This window comes from Leishmania infantum, chromosome 16 (assembly GCF_000002875.2).
Source record: "Leishmania infantum JPCM5 genome chromosome 16".
Taxonomy (NCBI): Eukaryota; Euglenozoa; class Kinetoplastea; order Trypanosomatida; family Trypanosomatidae; genus Leishmania; species Leishmania infantum.
The window spans coordinates 275680-299255 of NC_009400.2; the positions used below are offsets into that span (position 1 = coordinate 275680).

General features: G+C 63.0%; 2 protein-coding genes across 2 annotated transcripts; both read right to left on the minus strand.

Annotated features, from left to right (window-relative positions):
* Positions 1-290: 290 nt before the first annotated feature.
* On the minus strand, positions 291-2042 carry LINJ_16_0770 (conserved hypothetical protein; the record flags this gene model as incomplete). The annotated part of the gene is made up of 1 exon (XM_001464528.1): positions 291-2042. The coding sequence occupies one exon, from the start codon at positions 2040-2042 to the stop codon at positions 291-293; it is 1752 nt and encodes a 583-aa protein (XP_001464565.1).
* A 3357-nt stretch (positions 2043-5399) lies between these two features.
* Positions 5400-22385, minus strand: LINJ_16_0780 (conserved hypothetical protein; the record flags this gene model as incomplete). Its single annotated transcript, XM_001464529.1, has 1 exon — positions 5400-22385. The coding sequence occupies one exon, from the start codon at positions 22383-22385 to the stop codon at positions 5400-5402; it is 16986 nt and encodes a 5661-aa protein (XP_001464566.1).
* Between the last annotated feature and the right edge of the window lie 1191 nt (positions 22386-23576).

Here is a 23576-nt window from a genome sequence, read left to right on the forward strand (position 1 = left end):
GCGGCAGGCGAGCGACTCGATCTGCGAGGAACCGGCGAGCATGCTGAGATTCTGTCAGGCGCCGGTGGGGTGCGGCTCAGCTGGTCGTTACTCGTGTTCTCGGCGCTGTGACGGTTGCGGGAGCCGCTGCTGGTGGCAGCTGAGCTGCTCGACGCAGCAGGGGGCCAAGTGGGGCGGTGCCGTATCCGCACCGCCGCCATTGCCCGTACTGATGAACCTCTTCGACGCGGGTGGAGGAAGTGGCAAGCATGCGTTGCCGCCGTGGCTCTCATCTTGCAGCAATGACCTCGCTATAATTGGCCTCCACCGGTGACGGCGCAGCGGTCCAACGTTACGTTGGGTCTCGAAGCACCGACAGGGGCAGTAGAAGAGGGCTTCCCTGGCTCAGTGCTCTTTGCCGCAGACCTCTTGTTCACGGGCAGCAGCAGAGGCACGGCTGCGAGGCCAGCACGCTGCCGTTGGTACGCGTCGACGATACGCTGGCGCAGCACTCGGCAGCCTGCCTCGATCATCTTCGCATCGAGCTCACCGCAGTCCTCCAGCTCCTGCACCGTGACGAAGTCGCCGATCAGCTTCGTGTCCACAAAAAGGAGCGGCATCTCTGGCATGTTGTGTTTATTGGTTGCACTTGTGTACAGCCTTCGCACACGTCGGTGGAAGAACTCGCTATCGGCAATGTCGATGGTGTGATGCGGGATGAGCTTGATGAAGAGCAAGTTCTCCATAAGCCGGCAACGGTCCCGCACCGCGCGCTCGCCGGTCATGCTCGTCATGAAGAGCAACACCTGCCCAGGGCCGTAGCGTGAGAGGCAGTCGTCAAACATGGAGGTTTCGTCGCGGTACCAGTAGTACATCATGTCAGCCTGCTGTGACTCGAAGGCGGCGCGCTCCTCCTCCGTGGTCTGCTTCAGCTCCGAAAGCCGCGGCTCAGCGACGCAGTATCCCTCATCTGTGTCCCCCCGCTCCGCCGCCTTGCGCGGTGCGCCGTCGTCCGCTGCGCCCTCGCGGCAACCTGTGTAGGCTAAAGAGGGTACCGCCGAAGGGCAGGGTGGCAGCGGCCGTCTTTGAAGAAGAGTCGCAGTAGACGGAGGAGTAGCTGCAACTGTCGCCGCATCGGCGTTGTACGCATCCCGCCCCGGCTTCGACGCAGGTGGCGCTCTCGCGGTGAGCGCCGCCGCCGCTGATTCGCGACTCTTACGCGCTGCCGTTGGTGCGAACACGCCACACGTGCTCGATTCATTGAGCTGCCCCTCGGCCATCGGCGCGGAGGCCTCGCGAAGATCGTGCAGCTCACCGTCTTTCTGGTCCAGTCGCCCTCGGCTACGCGGGCGTGACGCAGCCACTCCCGACCCGGTCACACCGTCAGTCGTACCATCCGAGACCCGGTGTTCACTTTGCCCTTTCATTAGCGTTTGAGGGCTCGTCTCGTCCACAGGCGGCGTCACCGTCAGGGCGGATGCCCCCTGTGTGTATTGCCGGCGTGTCGTGCTGCGAGCCGGCGTGCGATTCTTGTGAGGCGCGTCCGCTGTCAACGGCGGTGCTGCCGTTGGTCTCGCCGAGACCGGCACCGCGCGTGTCGCGGTCGTGGTGCCTTCCGTGGTCGTCGACGGCCGCGTGTGCGCTGACTGGTACCCCTGATAATAAGTCGTCCCGGCGTTGTCGGCGCCAGCATCGCTGCCCTCGCATTCACAAGCACGCGGACGCGGACAGGACGGCGGTGGTAGGTATGACCTGGACGGGCTGCACGAGGAGGCTGCTGAAGCTGCAACTGGCGCCGCCACGGCGCTTCGTGTTGCACTCATTGTTTTAGCTCTTTCCAGCGATGGTGTCGTCGTCGTGATCGCGGTGGCGGCAGTGCTCTTACCCTTCTCCACTTCGCCCTTCACATATTCGATTGCTTCGTCGATCGTCATGCGACGTTTTGATACGAGGTAAGCGCAGTTCTCGCGCACGTCTGCGTCGGAGCCGGGGCAGGCAAGCTCGAGAACCCGCAGAGCGCGGTGCTGCGAGGGATAGAGAGAGGACTGCGCCATGGTACGCATGGGCGCGTGTGTGTCTGTGTGTAAGGAGGGAGGGAGGGGCAGACGGCGGTGAATGAGAACGCAAAACAACGAGTGAATGCCCTGATAGGCACGCACGCACACGGACAGACAGAAACGCAAGCGCCAATCACAAATCGAAGAAAGGGAGGTGAGAGAGAGAAGCAGACAACGGCCACAGGGGAGGAGGGGGCGAGGAGAGCACACGCGAGCGACAAGGCAGGGAGAGAGGGAAGGCGAAGAAAACAAGTATGGAAGTGCGCTCTGCGTAAGGTGCACGTCGGAGTCACGTCTCTTCCTGTGTGTGTGTGTGTGTGTGTATTTGTGTGGGTATGCTTTCGTTCTCAGGGGAGAGAAAAGAGCAAGGAGTGGAGAGGAAGATGGCAAGGAGACTGTGAAGACGGCGGTGAGAAAGGCATAGAAGAAGAGGGAAGTCCCCACAGAAAAAGAAAGGAGCAGCCGGTGCAGCAGCACTTCAGGAACTGCCGCAAGCGCTGTGTGTGTGCGTGTGTGTGTGTGTATGTGTGTGTGTGTGTGTGTGTCGGTGGAAAGTGGAAGGGTGGATGACGGATGGAACTGAAGATGTGCACCCACGCACACACCAATACGCACAGTTGGTGTGGTAGCTGTGTCTGTGGAGCCGGGTTCGTTGAGGGATAAGGGGGTTAGTTTAGGGGGACTCCATCTCAGCTTGTGAGGCCGCGTGACAGCCGCATTCTCACCGCACAAGCACACGCGCGCACACACACATCGCCTCCACGTTCACATCTGCAGACCTTCCGGGAATGGTTGTGCCATCACACACACACACACACACACACACCTCCTCCTCTACCGATCCCCCCGTCAAAAGTTGCGAGCGGCGGCGTGTTAGAGGGAGAGGAGGGAGAAGAGGCGCGCACAACACACACTTCTTCGTTGCCGCTATTTCTCGTCAACCAGCAGCCAGTATGCATCTAGAAGAGACCCCCACCCCCGAAAGCAAACATCAAAATACATTCAAAAAGCATGTAGGCAAGCACACGCACACGCACAGTTGCGTGTACGCCATGTAACTCATCGCCGCATACGCATAGGTGAACCCAAGTGTCCACGAAGGGGATGCGGATGGTCGAATGAAAGCTGGCAGTAGTGGCAACAGCGGCAGTTGGCCACGAACTTGTCTAGGCCATGGTACTCGGCAAGCACACATCCCCGCCGCCCTCCCTTCGCTGTGTATCGGTCTCGCGCAGCGGCTTTCCTAGTCCCCCGCCGCCCCCGTCCCCCTTTCTTTCCGCGCTATCGGCCGTATCATCTGACGAAGGAGAAGGGACGAGAGAGGGAGAGAGGGAGAGAGGGGGCAAAAACGCGCGTAGGGAAGAGAAGGGGAGGGGAGGAAAGAGGAGGGAGGGCGGGGAAGGGGTATGCACGGCAGTGGAGAGGCCCACCGGCAGCAATGGGGGTGAAGGGGGCACGTGATCATCGTCGTCTGCCCCACCTCCCATCCCCCATCCGCCGCATCGATGCCGTGCCGCCGCACTGCCTCGAGGTGGCGAGTAAAACGTAAAGGGAAGGTACAAGTGAAACGAAGCAAAGAACGAACGCACAACACATGAAGGAGAGAGTGCGCTCCTTCAGAGAATGCAGCCCACCGGGGGGAGAGAGAGCGGCTGGAAACAGGGTTTGTTGGGGCACACGCCTCGGCGCACCTGTGTGAGTGTGTGTGCGAAGGGAGGGAGGGGGTACTTTCATCGGCCCTGGCGTGTACACACACCACGGAAACACACACACACACGTACACACAGGTGCGCACCTTGCAGACAGACGCGAGCCTTCATCGCCCTAACCTTCTTCTCTTGTCGACCCGTGCACACGGGGCATCGCTTTCAACTGGTGAGGGAGACGGGGGGGGGGGGGGCAGCAGTGAGAGAGGGGTCGGGAGACAGTGAAAGGGACAGAGTGCTGGGAGGAGTGCCCCACATTCCTGTCCACATCCCTCCCAATATCAGCCTCCTTCACGATGATGAGCCGACGCTCTGTAGCGTGGGTGCCGCACTCGGTAGGCTTGCGTCAGCTCGTAACGCCTCCTGAAGGCGATCTGGCGTGCTGCCGGAAGGGCGGTGCCGACGCATCGGCTCCTGCTTGCGTGGTTCGAAGAGCGCTGGTGGAGTCCCGGCGGCGTCGCAGGCCGCCGCTGTTAACGGGACCGAAGGCATTTGGCAATGTCTCTGACAAAAGCTCACGCAGAAGGAGAGAGGGGGCCGCGCGATGGTGGCAAGCGACGTGCGGCTTCACGGAAAGAGGGAGAAAGGGAGAGAGGAAGGGGAGCAACAGAAGCAAGAGAGAGAGACAACGGCGGCGATGTCGATGATGGTGCTGCTGTGGTGAACTGCGTATTAGTGTGTGTCTGTTGAGTGTATGTTCGTTCCGCCACACAAGTGGTGCCACTGTTGAGTCCTTCTCCTTTCGCTGCGCGCGTGATGTATATCCGTGTATACGCGTCAAGCGGTGACTGTGTATCTGTAACGTGTATAAGGCTGTGTGCAGGTGTGTGCTCGTCCCATGAAGCGTACGGGTGGGTGCGCGCGTTCAGAAGCAGGTCGGAGAGAGCCACTGCGAAGAGAGGGCGAAGAGAAGCGGAAGAAGATAGTGAGGGAAGTGGAGCCAGGTGAGAGGCGGTGACGCACACACACGCACTCGTGCGCGTACAACCATACTCGCATGCGGGAATGTGGGCAGGAGCGGAAAAGGTGCAACAGAGAGGGACGTATATGTAAAGGGCGCTCTTCGCATACCAGGCGCACCGCTCATCCATTTCCCCGCCGCTTCTCTCCCTCCCCTGTCGGTCCCCACCATGACAGCAGTGGGAGGGAGAGAAGAAGACGGTGCCAGCGCAAGGACGCTGTGGCGGTCACCCGAGCCGACATCACAGCAGAACTACAAGACAGGCGTGTGCGCGCGCGAGAGATGGGGAGGGGAGGGGGACAACGTGGCCGCTCTTGACGGCCACCGCTCCACGTCGTCCCTCCTCTTCACACGCAATCAAGTTTGATTTTCGTCGGCCGGAGTAATGATGTTGTTGCTGTTGCGTGTGTGTGCGCGCACACAGATAGCGGGATAGGCAGCGATACAGTACGTCGGGGGCGAGGCAAACGCCCTTCAGCCCACGGCGCACACAGACACTCACGCGCTCGCGCCCATCCTCAGATGGCACCCCCACCACCAGCCCAGCAACAGATAAAGAAAAAGCAATGCCGAGAGGAGGAAGAGGAGGAGAGCACCAAAGCAAAACACGTCTGGGGTGCCACCGACATGCGGCTGCAGCCTTTCCCGGTAGTTAGGTAGACGCCCTCACCTGACCTTCCTTGCTTGCCTGCCCCCTTACTTGTGTGGCGGCGGCGAAGCGACCTGCTTCAGCAGACGCCTCTGCCACATGCGACGCCGCAGATTGCGCTCCCCCTTGCTCACAATCGTCCAGCCGTCGCGGTCGCCACCGATGACGGTCCATTCGGTCGTCCAGGCCCACCCCGCCGGCGCGCGTATCTCATGCCGGCTCGGCACCTCGTGGCCGTGCACATCCTGCCACGCGGGGCAGTCGGACGGTAGGTACCGCTTTCCCCACCCCAGTAACGATACCTTCTTCTCGTACTCGTACACCTCGACAACCGTGCTCGGCGGTGGCGCGCTCGCGTTACTTGCCGTGCGCGGCAACGGGGTCGACGACGCGCCAGGAACCGGAGCCACGGTGCTGACCGTGTCTACCGGCAGCATCTTTCCACTGGCGCTGCGGACGTAGAGGTTGGGGGCCGGCACCATGGAGCCCGCCGACTCCTCAGCCGATGCTGCGGCGGCAGACTCGGCCCTCTTGTCCCGCTTGCTCCGGCTGTGAGAGCGGCGCTTGTCGCCGTCCCCTGTGCACTGGTGGCTGCTGTTTGGCATCCTCGGCGACGCAAGCGCCTCGAGCTCCGAGTTGCTGCGCGAATGCCTCGACATCTTAATTTGCTTGTCGCGTGACGCGCTCGTGCTGCGGCCAGCCACGGCCGTCGCATTCCGCGAGGCGCTACCGCCAGCGCCAATGGCAGGTGACTCGCTCACGCCGGTGATCGACTGGCCCGCGTCGGGCATCTCCTCGTCGGACTTGTCGTCGTCGTCTTCGAGCATGCCAGAGTGGCTGCGCAGGATCGAGCCTTTCACGCCAACGTTTCGACCCACAGCCGTCCAGCTGCGCAAGAGTTCGTGAATCGTCTGCGCCTTCTCCATGTACTCCTCTTCAGCAAAGAACTCGGAGTTGGCGCGCTGCGACTTCGAGGACGACCTCTCCCAAGGCCAAGTGACGCCAACCTTACTGCCGCTGCTGCTCCGTATGTGGCTGGAGGATCGCGGGCCGAGCGCCCGACTCTTGCGCGCCTGTAACTGCTCCACCGTCGTCGCCTGCAGCATACCAGGCGACGTAAACCCGATCGTGCTCTCCTGCGGCATCGTGATGGTCCTGGCGAAGGCGGACGATGGCGTGCGGCGGTGCTGCGTCTCCATACCAGGGCACACGCGTAGGTAGAAAGCAACGCGCGAGTACGGCAGCGGCCGGATCAGCGCCGTCCATCGCATGCGCCGCACCCGCACCTCGTCTGTCAGCCGGTCCGTGTAGATGCCGTAGTACTTGGTGCTGTACGTCCAGCCCATGAAGTTGGTGTTGTAGCGGTCCAGCGTCCACCGGTCCTCCGGGATGGGTGTCTTGTTCTTGCCGTACGTGGCCTTCTCGCGCTGCGACGGGTACCACTCTGGGCCGTCGACGCTGGAGATGAGATGATCGCCTGACCAGGTGCCAGTGCTGCCCTGGATGCGCTGATACTGGTAGACCGACGCCAGAGACCGCCAGGGGGCGACGCCGCCGTTGGCGTGGAAGTCACGGATCGGCCGCAACCGCCGCGTCTTCGGAATGTAGGTGTCCGTGACGAGCTTCGCCAAGGTGCCCGTTGCCCGCGACATATCCGAGAGCAACCCCGACATAGGGTTTGCCAGCACGCCAACCAAGCCTTGCGCCGTGCCCTTGAGGAGCCCGGCAGCACCCGACTCCGCCGCGCCCTCCATCGGACGCTGAACCACCCCCTTGATGCCGCTTGCGAATCCCGTGAAGACGTTCTGCTTGCGCCGCTCTCGCTCTGAGACACCGCCGCCCATGCTGAGCAGCCGCGACCACGAGGCCGTGATGTTCGAGACGGCGCCGAGGCCACCACCGGCAAACTCCTGCGCGAAGCCGGCAGAGCCGCGCGCCAGCCCTGTCGCGAAGGCCGACGGCGACGTCGAGAGGCCCTCGATCGGTTCACGGAAGAGGCGAACAGCGCCGTTGCCGAACCCGGAGGCGAGCTTGAGCGGCGCACCAATCATCGGCAGCGACGACGCGTACTGCAGCACGAGTCCCTTCAGCTGGGCAAGCAGCCTGTCCGTGTAGGTCTTGCCCACCCACTGAGCGAAAATGCCGAGTCGGCTGGTCTGCTTCGCCGTGACAATGCCCGGCGCCGCCACCGTGACATCCTCGCACGACTGCAGCATCATGGACAGCAGCGCCGCATCCTTCGAGTTGATGTTCTCACGAAAGAAGTCGTGCTCGTCCACGTCGCGGGTCAGCCAGACACGGACAACGATAGGGTTCACAATGAAGCGCTCCAGCGTGAGCCGCGAGGCCCAGATGTCGATCTGCACGGGAGCCTTCCGAAACAGCGTTGCCGGTGTCGGGCAACGCTCGTAGGCGGCGGCGGCGGCCTCCTGCAAGGCAACCGTGGTCACGTTGCCGGCTACTATACTCTGGTTTGACTGCATCGAGTGCGGCGCATCTTCGCCGCTGCGCACCGCCCGCACAAAGCCCGCGATCGCCACAAGAAGCGTGTCGGAAACGCGCAGCGCCAGCGGTACCACGTCGAGCCGCACCTCCTCTAGGCAGATGAGGCCCTTGGCGGGCACCAGGATGCGCTCCAGGTAGCCGGAGGCGGCCGCCGTGGACTTGGACGTGCGCAGCGACAGGAGGCACGAGTCGTACCGCGGTGACACCTCCGTCTGGTTGTCCACCTGAAAGTTCTCGATGCTGAACTTCGTCATCTCGCGGTCCTTCTGACGGTCCCAGCTGAAGCGCACGTCCGTGACAGCGCAGAACAAGACATCCATGCTCGGCATCACCACCGACAGCGTCATGACGGCCATGTTGAGCAGTACGTTGATCGGAATGGGCGGCGCCGCGACGCCTACGTAGGCGATGGGCAGGGCCGCCTTTGCCGGCGTGATCTCGATGATCTGCTGGCCGTTGCCGCCAAAGCCGAGTGTGTAGAGCACGCCCTCAGCCGACGCGGAGGCAGTGTTCATCTCTTGCGGCGTCATAGATCGACCAACGTCGAAGGACACCTCGTGTAGCTGGCGACGGCCGTCGGAGCTGAGGAGCTCCAGCTGGATCAGCGTCGTGACAGTGTTGTCGAGGAACAGCTCCGTGCCGTGGCCAGGGATAGCGTGCGCCATGAGCCGGCCCTTGCTCTTCGCCGCGGTGTCCCGCACGTTGATAGTGTAGCCGGTACGGTTGAGCAGCAGGTACGGCGCGTGCACCGGCGGCTCTAACACGACGTAGGTGTAGGAGCCCCGCGCCGTAATCGACACCTCGAGGAAGCGGTCGCGCTGCTGCAGGGGGCCACGGCTGTCACCGATGCCACTGGCGCCACGGACATCCAGACCGGCTGCGCGGTCGCTGGTGTCTGCAAGAGGCTTGTACGCTATGATGAGCTCGTTGTGAATGCTCTCAATCCCTATCGGGGTGCCGTAGAGCGGGGCAAGCGGGCTCTGCAAGATGTGAAGATTGTAGCCGATCTCCGGCCCGCACAAGGGGGTCTCGAGAAGTGGAGTGGCGCTATGCGGAGGCAGCGCCATCACCTGCGTTGGGGCGTCAGAGAGGAAAACGATTCTGTCCTCCGTCACCATTTCCTGCAAAGCATGCTTCATGGCGTCCATGTCTTGCTGCGGCATCGGCGCCCCCGTCGGCGGCGGCACATCGCCGTCCCCTGCCTTAGAGTGCTTCTGCTGGGCCGCCACCATGACCTCCGTGACCGCCGCCGCCTCTCTCGCCGTGATGCCACTGTACGTGGACGGGGCGGCGTATAAGTGCAGGTGGCTGCGGTTCACAAGGACCCACCGCGGTGTGATGGTGACCAGCACCGACCCATTCGGGTCCACCTGGGAAGAGTAGGCAAGATGAATCACCGTCGGGCCGGGTGTATGCGCAGACGGCGCCGTGCCCTTCTTCTTGCTGCTACTGCTGGCGGCCGGGGGCAACTTTTGTTTGTCGCCCGCCTTGGCGCTGCAGTGCTGCATGATGACCACACCGCGCTGCTGTGCGTGCAGGGGGACGCAGGCGCCGCGGTACTCCTTATGGTAGAGGTTCACAAAAAAGTCCTCGCTCTTGCGGATGTCCATCGGGCAGGCAGCGATGCTCGCGTTCATCTCGGCGTTCAGGACGCTGTAGTTGGGCTCGGCTTCGTACAGCCGGTTCTCCCCGCTCCGCGTGCACTCCCGCAGCGTCAGCGGGATCGGCGAGTGGTTCAGTAGAACATACGGCGTGGAGAACATGATGGAGCAGTTATTGGTGACAAGAGATGCGCGAATAACGAGCTGACGACGGTACTGCGAGCGCAGAATGACGAACGGCTTGTCCGGCGACACGGCGACGGGCGTCAGCGTGGAGAAGACCTCCTCTTCTTCCGCCTCTTCCTGCTGCCCCTTGTGCAATGATGATGCAGAGAGAGCAGCCGCGTCGGCGACCGCGGTTCGACGGCCACGCTGCCGCACCTCTAGCATGAACGCAACCTGGTTCAAGGTGTAGCCGTTCAGCCCCAGGTCGGCGCTCTGGCGCACCTCCAGCACGGTACTCGCGAGTGGCTGCACCGGCCGCGACGTCATCTTTCCCTTTGCCAGCAACCCGCCAGCGTCTGGGATGACATTCACGATGAGCCGGTACGGTAACTTGTTGCGCAGGCGGAAGCGCGACTCGATGGTGATAACAAAGGTCGGCACCCCGCCACGCATCTCCTCTTGCCGCACGTAGACGACAAGTGTCATGGACTTGGTAGCGGCTGTCTTGGCCTTGCAGCACACAATGAGAGGCGCGCCGCAGAGCACCTCTTGCACCGTGGGCATTGTTGACGGGCCGCGCGAGACGCGGCCGCTCAGCGCCTCTGCTACGGGCTTGCCAGCTTCGTACTCGACCCGGTCCGGTGTGTTCACGGGCTGCACCAAGATAGAGGTGTTGAGGTCGACCGTTGGTGCCACGTAGAAGCGCTCCCCCGGCCGCACAGGTGGGTTGTTGGACGTAGACGCCAACGAACAGCTCAGTCGGTTCTCGAAACAGATGATCGTGCGCGAGACGTGCAGTGGATAGACAACCATCGTAACCGTGCGACGCAGGTGGCGCGCACCCTCTTCCTGGCTCAGCACCACTCTCGTCTCTAGTACCATGTCCTTGGTTTGCACGTACAGGGGCGGGTTGGAGAGGCTGGTGGCGTAACCCTCGTACTGCGGCTCGTCTGGCTTTGCCTCGCGGCGGATCGTCACGGATGGCTCACTGGCCGCGAAGCGCAGCGTGCCGCCGCGGGGCGTGACGCGACGGTCGCCAACTGAGAGTATAACGTTGCAGTTGTTCGTCACGTACACATGCGCATACACGCGCTTCGGCTGCCGAGCCGCAGCGGCGCCGATCAGCCGCCGGTTCGCCGCTGAGAGGGCGTCAAAGATGGACATGTTCACCATGCCCGCCGTCGCGCCGCTGAATTCCGCTGACAAGTCCGCAGCGGCACTTAGTGGGCAGAACGGACTCAGCTCCGCTGCCGTGTTCGCGTCCTGAAAGCCGCCCTCTCGCCCTTCCTGCTGCTGCAGCCACGCCGCCTCGTCGAGGAAGGAGGCGTCAACGTACATGGGCATGCCCTGGCTCGGCGCCGTCTGCTGCGTGCGTAGCTGCTTCTGCCCACGAAACCGCTTGCGCAGCTGTTTCTGCAGCGCCGTGGCGGCGCCGTAATCGGCCGCCATCCCGCTCAGCAGGCGGATGTTCTGCGGTGACACCACGTAGTCGAACCGATCCGTGCGCACCGTGTAGTCGTGCGCCTTGACGCTTCCAGAGATGTTGGCGTCGAAGTGCTCAACCAAAGGCTCCCAGACCGCCGCGGTGTTGCTGAAACCGTACAGCGATGCGCGCAGCGTGAGTTGCAGGTCCATGGAGGGGTCGACGGAGAGCAGCACGTTCCGCATAAAAACATGGGCCATGTCGCTCTTGGACCCGAAGACAATGCCGTCGATCAGCGGCACCTCAACCCAGAAGTTCATCGCCGGGACGTGATCGTGGCCGGTGCAGCACTTGTAGCACAAGATGCCGGGCCTGTTCGCTGCCGGCGCCAGGTAGGCATCGCGTTGGCCACAGTGCTGGCACTCGCCAGCCTCCAGCACCGGCACCAGCGGGTCAAGCGACTCGGTCTCGTACTCGATGCGCGGCGTCACACGCGAGACGGTCGTCTCCTCAATGAAGGCGGCGCCGAAATCTTTGCCAAGCTCCACAAGCGACCGCAACAGCGTCGCACGAGTGCAGAACTCGATCGAATCCAGCACTACCGACACGCTCACATTCTCCACCCCGCTCACGTTCATCACCATGTCCGTCGGCAACAAAATGTGCTCTTCCTCCTCGCCCGAGCGGACGTTGAGCAGCTGCACCGACACGGTCCGCCGCGCCGGCTGCTCGTTTTCGTTGTCCTGTGCAAATTTTATGCGGCACTGCATGCACAGTGCTACGGAAAGATCCACCACCTCCTCCGAGAGCATCTGCACCTCCATCGTGTCGCAGTAGAAGGTGGCCAGCAGTCGAACGGTGCGGTCGTGCAGCTCGATGGCAGTGCTATGCGGCACGCGTGGCGCCGCTGACTTTACCAGGGTGTCCATCGACGAGATCTCTGTCAGTGCCGCGGTGCTGGAGGCGCGCGCGCTTACAGGTGACTGCGGACTGCCTGGGCTACCGCGCCGCGCCACGCCACCGCCAGGCGATCCCATTGGTCGAGACAGGAAAGGGCGGTAGAAAGCCGTGTTCGACAGGTTCAAGAACTCCTTCTTAAAGCGCACACTGTCGGTTGTGAAGAGCGCCGTCGACGGCGCAAAACTCACGTACGAGCCGATCGTGTACATGCCCGGGATATGAACGGTGCCGTTGGTGATGGTCAGCTCGCAACCTTCGCACAAGACAATCTGGCCAGACGGGGCATCAGTGAACACAAGCTTGTGATTATTGAGGTCCAGCACGTAGCAGCACCGCGTGCGGCTCGCTGTCAACAGCACATGCTTGTTATCCAGCACCACATCCTCCTGCAGCGTGGTTGTCTCATCCATGAGACTGAGGATCGGAATCGGATCGATGGGCACGCGCAGCACCTTGTAGCAGAAGGGTAGGTAGAGCACCTCGCGTGTGTCGAAGAGAATCGTCGGCGAGATGGCCACGTTGAAGATAGCAGCGGAGACGCTAATGGTGTTCTCGACCATGCTGGAGCCAGCGTCCACATCGATGACGGGCTGCGGCTGCACAGAGAGCATGTGCAGCTTCGTCACAGTGAGGACGTCAACCAGCTCTTGAATGCGCGAGGTGCGAGGAGCGCCGGCCTGCGGCCCTTTGCCGAGCTGCGACGACGGCGGCACCCCTGCGTCCACCGGCTGCGGCGCCTCCACCTCGGCGCCGACGTGCTGCACATAGATGGAGTCGACCTGGACATCCGTCATCTTGCCGGTGGTGGTCACGTCGGTGCTGAGCACTCGCGCCTCCTCGACGCGCAGGCGGAACAGATCGGCCACCTCGGCTTGCAGGAAACCGATGTGGGCGATGAGGGTGAAGGACGTAATCGGGGACCCCTCCGTAGGCGTGTAGAAATGCGGCACGGACTGCGCTGCCGGAGACGGCGGCCTGGCTACCGCCGACGAGGAAGCCCCAGCCGTCGTGCTGCCTCTTTGCGAGCCTGACCTGGCCCCTGACGCAGCCGTCGTCTGAGACCCCGCACCGCCAGAAGTTGTGCAGCTCAAGTTCGGTGGCGGCTGCGGTATGTGTAATCCCGGCGCAGAGCCGCCGCCGCGGTTCTGCCCACCAGTCTTCTCTTCTGACGGCGAGGACGCCACCGCGTTGCGCGCGCTGGAACGTCCATCGACTGGGGCGCTCGTCGTCGTCGTCGCAGGGGTACGATCGATCTCGGTCCCGTTTAGCAACGCTCCAAGAACGATCATAGCAAAGTCCGTCTGCTCGTGGGTGAGCATCATGGAGAGCATCGGCACATCCACCTTCAGCATCGATTGCAGCTGTACAGCCGCTCCGTCGCTTCCGTCCCCTGCGTCCCCTTTCGCCGTCTGCCCCTCCTTCACTTTGGCGGCACCGGTCGACGTGGCCACTGCCACCGCCGCAGCTGTGGAAGAGTCCATCAGAGCCGGCAGCGCGCGCTGAAACTGCACAAATATGTTGCAGTCTTTCTGAAAGCAGCTGGCACCCCGCAGCAGCATCCCCATCGTGCGCACCTGCACAGCAAACACCTCACGTGGCATCGCCGCCAGCTTCGCCTCTGGCTCCGTGAGTTGTGGCGGCGTCGCAGAGGGGGCGGCGCTCGCTGTCGCGTCCGCTTTCTTCCCGGCGGTGGTGTCACTAGGAAGCACCAGCTGACTCCTCACAGTCAGGCTGCCGGGCGAGAGCAGCACACCCATGGTGGCAGTGGGCTTGTCGACCATAAACGCCTGCGGACGGCGCACTATCACATCGATCTCCATCAGCTGCTCTGCCTCGCTTCTGCGCCGCATCGACTCCGCGGCGCGGTCCGAGACGTAGGTGTAGGCCTTATCACGATTACCGTCGGAGATGTGTGCCTGCGCCTCGCGCACGACGCCCACAACGGTGCGCACCACATCAGGCACCAGAACGAAGAAGAGACTGCCCACGCGGCACTTCATGTGGCGCGTGTACGTCGGCGCTGTCGACTCAGCGGCGTTGGCACCTGCTGACTTTGCTGTGAGCTTGGTGGCGGGCGGCGCACTCGTCTTCACCTCGTAAGTCACCAGCGCATCTACCGGTGCCACCAGACTGCGCATCACCGCACCGGCGCTGCCTGCCGGATTCGCGCCTGGGCCCGGCGCGTCGCCAGCCTCGGTGTCCTCATACGGGTATATAACGGTGCGGTAGTTCGTGTTCACGCTGGTGCTGTCCACCATGAAGAGACTGCCCAGCGTCACGGTGAGTTTACTGGCGCCGTTAGGGTACGATTTCGACCCGCACGCAATGCGCGCGATGTGCAGCACGGCCACCTCGCGGTCGCCCTGGCAGAAACGGACACGGCACTCGACCAGTGCCGCCTTGAAGGTGAACGGCATAGCCGAGGTATGCGTCACGACTGCGGCGGCGGAGGCTGCGACGGTGCTGCCTGTCGCCCTCTTGCCGCCTTTGCCGCTCCTTGGTGCAGTCGCGTCGGCAGAGATCGGCTGGGCAGCGGAAGAGGCAGCGGTGTCCGGTTCGTCAGGGCCGGGGATGTGCACCGAGAGGAGCGTGTTCACGAGCGTGCCGATGCTTTGTGGAATAAACGTCACAAGCACCGCACCGAGCTGGACGTCGGACGTTCGGTCGACAGGATGGAAGGCCACACACAGCGCTGCCTCGGCCGGGGTGGCGGCAGCGTCGCCCTTGGCGTTGGCAGCTGCGTCGGTGCTCACCTTGCCACCGCTGCCGCTCCCCGCAGGGGCCGCTGTTGATGCCGCCGCGTGCGCGGTTCGATTGCCTGCGCCGGAGCCTGCTGAAGAACCCACCGTTTCGCTCTGCAGCATGCAGCGGCCCGTCGACTGGTCGATCATGCTGAGCGACGGAACAGTAAGCGCAACGCTGCCGTTCGGCAAGACGGTGGTGTCCAGCGCCGCGAGCGTGAGCGTGTGCGTGTTGACACCAGCGGGGTCGTGAACAGCGACCAGCAAGCCGTCGATATGCACCTTAACAGTCCGCGAGGGGGTTGGTGGCGACGAGGCTACGTTGGCACGTTTCTTGCCCTCCGCCTGAGGCGCACGCGGTGTGCGTGTGGCCGACCGATGCTGTGCCGAAGCCGGCATCGGTGCGGCAGCGGGTGTGGCAGGGTTGCCGCTCTGCTGCGCCACCGCCTTCTCGTATGCGCCGTAGTAGTTCACGTCGCGCGGCATGAGCACATTACGCTGCGCGAGGAGCACGAGTCGCTCTACCTCCGCGGGGTGGAAGAGCGCCGTTGTCCGCTTCATCTGCAGGTCGATCATCTCCACCCCGCGGTTCGCCTCGTACGCGAAGTGCAGCGCTGACCGCTTCAGCAACGAGGGGATGCTGTACTCCTGCACCTTCACCACCACCGACAGCGACGCAGCGCTGGAGTTCATTCGCACCGCGGCCCGCATGACGCCGAGCCGCATCTCCAGATTTCCAGACCGCCGTCGCAGCTGCATCGCGTCGCCAGCGAGGATGATGCGTGGCTGCTGCCACAGGACGTTCAGCACAAGGAGAGAGGAGTCAGCCATTTGCTGGGCGGCCGCCGCCATGCGGGCCCGCTGCTCCCGCATCACGCCAAGGCTCGCGATCTTCGCCACCGGCTCCGCCGGAGAGGCAAAGTAGTCGGCCAGCCCCTGTATGATGGGCATCGACGCCAGCGCGTGCAGCTCGCCGATTCCGAGCTGAATCTTGTTGATGTTCGCCACCGGGTCCGACTTGAACGTGAATTGAAGCACCTCGGCCTGGCCGGGCTCGGCGGTGGCCGAGGCCCAAGCGCCGGGCGCGCTGCTTGCACTCTCGGCCGCAGCGCCACCGCCGCTCGCGATCAGCGGCGAGGACGGCAGGTCCGCCTCCTCCCATTCGTCCCCCCAGTCACTTTGAGTCGCCGGGGCCGGCGCAAGGGCGTTGCCGGCGGCGACACGGGTAGAGGACGGCCGTCCGCAGGAGGAACGCTTGCAGAGAATCTTCTCGCCTGAGCGGGCGTCCACCACGCTGAGCTCGCGCACCTTCACAGCGACCTGCTTCACGGTTGGCAGCTGCACCACATCCGCGAGGAGGGCGCCGATGTGCGCCTCGATGAGCGTCTCGCGTCGCGAGTTCAGGAACGGGATAACGACGCTAGGGGTGGTGACGATGACGCGCATGCCGCTGCGGCTGCCCGTGGCGGCAGTCCCGCTCTTCGGTGCTGCGCCACCACCTCCACTTTTGCCTCCCGCATAGTCAGCCGGTGGGAATGCGCAGGTGGCAGCCGTCATTCCTTTTTGAGTCGCCGTCCACGCCGAAAGTACCGCCTCGTTGCACACGAGATCGGAAAGCGCCAACCACTGGTCCGAGACGGCGAAGCGGCGCAGAGTGAAGTCGGCCGAGAGCACCGACATAGTGAAAAGCTGCGTGCTGGCCGGGGAGTCGCCCTCACCGCTGCTCGCCTCCACCGGCCTGCGCCTGCTCAGGCCACGAGCAGCGGCACCCGTGGAGGAGGCCGGCAATGCGCCAACGCTGCTGCTGCTGCTGTTGTGCCCGCCGCTGTCCTTCGCATCGCTGCAGCCCACGGTGCCCATCATCGACTCCACCCCTGCGTCGGCGCTGCGCAGGGCAGTGCGTCGGACGCCGAAGTCGCGCATAAGAATGCCGTGTGTGGTGAGCGAGTCAGCGAAGTGCAGCGAGCCCGCCTCACACCACACTAGCGCCGCGCGGTTGTTGTCACGCACGTCGTCCAGCTCGAGACTCTTCCACCGCACGCCCACGCAGTTGGACGGCAGTGCGACCGACATCGAAACGCCTATGCTTTGCAGCTGGAAGCGAGACGACGACGCGTCGATAGGGTTGCTCGCCGCCTCTCCCCATGCGTCGGAAAGCAGCATCGATATCCTGCCGAGATGCATCGACATACAAAGATCGCCACTGCGGTTGCCCTCAGCGCCGCTGTCGCGGTGAATCGCCCTCGCTGCTACCCCCGCAGACGACGCCCCACCACGCAAGACGCTCGTGCTGTCTCCCTGCGCCGCGACAGGCTCGCCGCTCTTGCCCAGCACCATCTGGCGCGCCTCGGCAGCCTCCAACGCATAGGCGGCGATATCGACCGGGTCTGCGCGGGTCAGGTTCTGGCGCAGCAGAGTGACCAGTTGCACCAAGTCCGTCTCTCGCAGCTCCAGCGACACGTCCTCGCTGCGGATGTCGATGCGGGGCGGGTCCTCCGACTGAAGGTCGAGCGCGGTGTGCACAGCCATCTCGAGGTGCGTCTCTGCGGGCAAAAGAGGGGAGCGCTTGCTGACCGGCGGCGGCGCATTCAGAGGTCTGCTGCTCTCACGCGGCTGTGAAGACCGCAAAGGCGAAGCACGCAGCTCCTCGCGCCACATGCCCACCTCGCCGAGCGAGACGATCAAGGCTTCCAGCCCCTCTGTTGCGCGGAGGCTGTTCTGCAGGGCCAGGCTGCCAAGGGACGCGCAGAAGCGATGGGTTGTGGCAGTGGCAGCAGGGGTGGCGCTGTCGCTGGCGCGTGGATCAACCGGGAGGACAACGAGGGTGTCACGAACCACCACTCGCATGCTCATGAGCAGCCGCGGGCCCTCGCGAGTTGGCGGCAGGGTGCGGCCATTGTACACGGGGCGGTCCGCCAAGCGGCTGATGCGCGAAAAGAGTCCTGCCGTGAAGTACGTCTTGAAGATCATGACGGTGTGGAGGTCGACGGTGATGGTGCTGGCCCCCACATGCAGCTCCATCGCGCTAGAGTAGCGCAGCTCCTGCGCATTCACCAGAGACCGCTTTCCATCCACCTCGGCGAAGACCGGCATGACCGGCCGACTCTTGCGAAAGCTGAAGCATATGTGCGCGTTCTCATCGGGCTCATCCGTGTCGAGCCGCTTCGTAGACCGCGGGCGGCTGCAGCTGCTTCTGTGAGTGTCGCCCTCTCCTGCTTTGCCACTGGTCGCTGGCGACGCTGATACGGCATCGACGACGGCCGGCTTTGCGGACGACGGCGATTCCGACGGCCCCGCAGCACAGCCTCCAGCATTCGTGTCCGCAGAGGGGGGCCGATAGGCGAGCAGCGTGCGGTTGGCTTCTGCCAAGCCAACTGACGCCAGGACGCTGGCTGCGACCTCGCCGACGTGACCCGAGAGGTCCATCGTGACCGTGTACTTGGACAGCCGCAGCTCCACCGCGCGCATGCTGGCCGACGCGAACGGCGCATCCTTGTCGTTCCCGGGAGCGCGGTTCAGCAATGTGACGGTGATAGACCCGGGAATGCGCACAAAGACGTCTGCCACGTGCCGGTTCGGCATCGAGCACTGCTGCTGCACAAGGTCGATTTGATACGCGAGGTCACTAACACGACTGGCGACGCTTCTCGAGCACGACGGCGCTAGGTCGTCACGCGTGCTGGCCCCGTCATCCGCCATGGAGGAGGCGGTCCTGGTGGTGGGCACAAGGTAAGAGAGACCTCCGTCCGCCGGACGATCCGCTGTCGCGGCGGCCACCAGCGCCGCAGTCTTCGCGTTTACGCCGTTACCGACGCCGCGGGAGCTGCTATCCATGGCGGAGAGAGTGAGTTGCACCATGTCCATAACCGTCTCCAGTAGCTCGACGCACGGTGTACCGACGCACACGTTCAGCACAGAGTCGAGGCTGAGCGCCACGGCCGTCGGGGCATCGCCCTCCGAGAGGAGAAGGTCCACTCGCACCCTGCCGCCAGAGAAAATGGGAAAGTCGGTGTCGCGAGCAGCAGCGATGTGCGGCTTCGTCAGACAGAGAACCATCTTCTTGTGAAGGCTGCGCACGGCCAGGATGAGCTCGGCGCTCCCGCACTCCACCTGGAAAGCGGGCAGTGGCGACACGGCGTGCGTGCTCGGGTCGTCGTCGTGCAAGTCGAGCCCTAGGCGTTCGACGAGAAGCTCGAGACGCATTGCGGGCAGGTCAGTGCTGCCTGCTGGAGTCGCGCGCGCGGCGGCGTCTTTGTTTGGGCTGCTGCTGAGCATCCCTGCTTTGGCAGGAGGAGATGAAGGAGCCTGTGACACAGCCCTAGAGCCGTACCCCGACTCTGAGGAACCTCTGGCTGCTGCGTCCGCGCTGCTGTGATCCCCTGTACTTGCCGCCGCATCGCCGCGGTGCGCTTCACCGCACTCCGACGCAGCGGGCCTGCGGCGTAGCAGTTCCATGTTCAGCCGTGACGGCGCCGCCATGCTCGTGCCGCCAGGGCCGCCTCCACTACGGTTGTCTCCTGGCAAGCCCGTGCGACTGGACGCAGTGGCAGGTAATCGTAGGTTAGAGAGCCAGGCATCCATCATGGTGGTGACGAGGTAGATCTGGTGCACCGAAGACGCCACTCGCAGCGACGGCACCCTCAGCCGCAGTACCACCGCCTCACGAGCGGTATTGCAGTCATCAATGCGCTGCAGCACGTCCGCCGCGATTGACACCTCCGGCACCAAGAAGAAGCCTTGCTGCGGCCGCCGCATCGCCCGCTCCAGTGTTGTCAATTCGAGGTAAAACTTGGAGAAGCTCGCCTTGTGCGGGTAGTAGTAGAGTGCCTCCTCGGCCGCCGCAGCGCTGGTGAGGCTGCCGGGCTCATCGTCCGCGGCCACCCGCGCCAGCGCCTTGCTACACAAGCCAGACTTGCCGCTTGCGATGGCAACGGCGGCCTCCAGTCGCCGCTTCTTCTCCGTTTCAGAGAGGGGCCGCGCCTTGAAGAGCACACGACCTAAGGAGACGCACAGGGCTGGCTCCTGGACATCTGCGCTAAGGCTCTTGGGGAGGATGAGCACCGGTGCCGATGCGTCCACCGTCACGTACAGCCCCTTGGTCTTGGCCATGGCAGCCCGCACCTCATGCGTCGCTGCCGACCCGACAGCAGACGCCGCCTGCTTGGTGGACTCGGCAAAGCCCGACACGTCCATCCCAGCCGGCGGTGAAAAGAAGCGGATCAGCTGCTCAATGGTGCGCGGATCTGCCACGATGCGCAGTGGGAGCAGCTGCACCCTGACGGCCATGTCCACCGACGTGTCGGGCAGCGGCTGCTCTACCGGGTTCAGGAATCCCGTGATGCTGAATAGCGGCGTGGCGCAGTCGTGCTGTGTGCTTTGCTTGCCCTCCTCGCTGCCGCTGCTGCCGCTGCCGATAGAATCGCGAGTGCCCGACGGAGGCGCCGGCGTCAGCGAGGACAAGCGCCGTCCCTTTCTGTCGACGTTGATCACGTCGTAGATCGTCGGTGCGTCGGGCGATAAATGCTTGCCGCTATCCACGTCCGTGAGCGACCGCATGGCGACGCGCACCTCGTTTGGGCTCGACTTGCAGGCGTGGCGATCGACCTGCACACCTTCGATGAGGTAGGGCACCAAAGTGTCACAGCCGCTTGACGAGCTTGCGGCGGCCTTGGACCTGGTGCTGGCGAACGCCGCAGGCGAGGAGGTGGGATTCGCCAAGGTAATGTTCTGGGTGCGAAAGAAGAAGAGCAGCGAGTTTGGCTTGTTATACGACGAGACTCCGCCGCGCAGCTGAAACAGTTTGAGGGTAATAGACTCCTCCTTCTCCGTGTCAATGCGGTAGCTCGTGAGCGGGAGGTCGAAGCTTGCGCGCAGCCAGCAATAAGACGGTGGCAAGCTGCTGCCGCTGCCGACGCTGCTGAGGTCGGCCGCCGCGGTATGATCGGCCTCGGCGTCTGCGGCGCTGATCCCGTAATCAAGCTCGATGGACCTGAACAGCTTCTCGTCCGCCTCGATTTCCTTTGCAGTGTCGCTCTGAGCAGCGGTGGCATGTGTGCAGGACGCACCGCTGCGCTGACTCAGCCAGCTGAACCAGGCGCGCTTCGGATTTCGCTGCTGCTGCTGCTGCTGCTCGACGCTTGTCAGATGCTGCCTCGCCATCTCCTCCGCCTTGCGTATCTCGTTATCCTTCCGCTTCAGCTGGATCTCATTCGCGATCTGCGCATACACGCACTTGCGGCCCGCCTTCATGTCCTCAGTGGTCATAAGCCGCGTCACAAAGCGGTAGGCCTTCCTCTTCTCCGGCGTCATCTCCGTCTGCCGCACAACATCTCGGTAGAGCACTTGGTAGTCCGGCTTGCACACCTGCGACACCTGCGCGAGCAGCTTCTCCCGCTTCGGCTCCCGCAGTACGGTGCGTACTGCGCAGATGGCGTACTGCCACCACTCACGCGCGTGCCCCAGCACCGGCACACGCGGCCGAGATCTCTGCAGTTGGGACACCTCGGCCTGGTTGGTGAAGAGCATCGCGGTCTGCAGCAGTTTTGTGTACTGTGGGCGGGTGAGGTTGACCATCAAGTACTGCAACTTCACCGCCACATCCGCAAACGGTGTCTCGAGCAGCTGGCGCACACACAACTTGAAGACCACCTTGGCATCCACAGTGCCCGACACAGGGCCAAGGACAGTAGACAAGGCGACATTGCCATCCCGCACGCGCTGCCGCATGCGGTGGTACCACTGTTGCCAGTCGTCGATCCGAGAGAACCAGGTGCGGCCTAGCGCGGCGTTCGCCCGCACGCGGGTCGGGTCATCGCAGTAGACCTGCAAATCGTTGAACACAAGCCGCTTCCACATCCGCTGCAGCCCGCAGGGGTCGGTGAACATAGGTTGCGCCGTGCACTCATTCATTGTCAGCAGCTGCACGCCGCCTAGAACCGCACCCAGCACCGTCTCTGTCGATTCATCCTCGTAGCGGATGTGCACCGTACCCACCTTGACGATAATGTTATTCACCACCAGCTCGCCGAGTCGCGAAAAGAAGCCTCCTCTTCCCGTCTGTGCTGCCGCATCGCTGCCGGAGGTGGGCAGCGTTGCTGTCTGCTGCTGCTCCGCCTGCTCACGCTGGCGCTTGCGCTCCGCCTCAAAGGCGTCGAGCTCCTTCTCCTTTGCCGCAGCCACTGCAGCCCATTTAGCCGCCTTCACGTTCCGCTTGGCGCTGCCGCTGCTGCTGCCCACCGGTGCCGCACCGCTTGCATCACTGCTACCGGCATGCGCACCCTTTAGAGTTACCAAAACCTCCCCCACCTCCAGCACAACGGGCTCGGAGCGAAGGTGCTTGATAGGGATCGAGAGAGAGACATTCTTACAGATGCCACGATATGTCTTGATGGGCAGCAGAGGCTTTTTCGGCTTCGACTTCGGCGACGCCGCGACGTCGCCGGACGCTTCACAGCTGCAGTCGTCGCTCTCGTTGGCCGCGGAGTTCAGCAGCGCATCCAGCGCCTCCGGGCGGAGCACGAGATCATTTAGCGTCGCCTTCCCACTCCATATGTTGACCTTGAGCTTGTCCTCGTTGATGTTCTCAACGTATTTAGACAAGTACGGCACCAACAGTGCCGCAATGTACTTTTCCAGCATGGCAGGCGACAACCGCGACAACGAGTGAGCAGGATAGCTGATCAGGCCCTACGTCCACGCACACACACGCCCGCACACCGAGTTGAGGGAAAGGGAGAAAAAAAGAGAGAAATGACCGTGAGCACGCGAAGCAAGGAGGGAGCGTAAAAGGCACAGATGCGGTTAGAAAAAACCGCCGCGGAGGAGAGGGGAGGGGAGGAAGACGCCAAGTGGCGAGGACCGCAAGCGTGCGAAGGCCAAGCGGCAACGAATCGCCACGAGGGCAGGAAGAGATGGAGCGCGTGTGCGTGAGAGAATGCAAAACACAAAGGAAAAAAGAAACAGACGCGGTGGAAGCCAGTCGCGCGCGCGCACCAAAACCCAAACACGCACACACCACAACCAAGAACCGACGGTGCCGACGACAGAAGAGAATGAATGAGCACACAGAAAACAAAAAGCAACAGACGAAGAAAGAGATAACCGATGCAAGACCGCACAACACACACAGCGCAGCTCAACACGGAAAATGCGCGTATGCGCGGCAACGCACGAAAACGAGAGAGCCGCCACTCGAAGCGAGAAGAGACAGACCAACGACACGGCGAGGGAGAGAAGCAGCAGCAATGAAATAAACGCACACGACAGAGCAACAGACACAGCGTCCACCAAAGGCGGCTGCGTGTCGTTCCTTTTTCGCCGCTGACCTCTTGTAAAGGCCCTCTCCTCCTCCTTTTCCTTTTCTCCTTTGTTTCCTGTGTCGTTGGGGATCGGTCTGTGTGTGTATGTGCCCTCCTTACGTACACGGGGGTGCGTACACGAAACTGCTCCGGCCGCTAGCCCACGTCCCGGAACCCACACACGAGCGCGCACGCACGCACACAGCAACAAAAACGAGATTTGCGTATATGTATATAGATATAGAGGTGGTGATGAGAGGTGATGATGAGAGATAATGAGAAAGCAAACAACAAAGAAGCTGCACGACCACAACAGCTTCGATCGCAACCTCCAGTAAGCGAAAGAGAGAGAGGAGGAAGGGGGAGATCAGCAAGAAGCGTTAAGAGTCACTTCAACACATTTCCATGCGTACAGCGCACGCATGCGTGACCCAATCGTGGTGTGAGCGTGTGTGTGTGTGTGCGCGCGCGCGACTAAGGGAGCGGAGCACCCTTCGCTGGCAAAAGACGCTAAAGGCACGCCTAAAGGCGT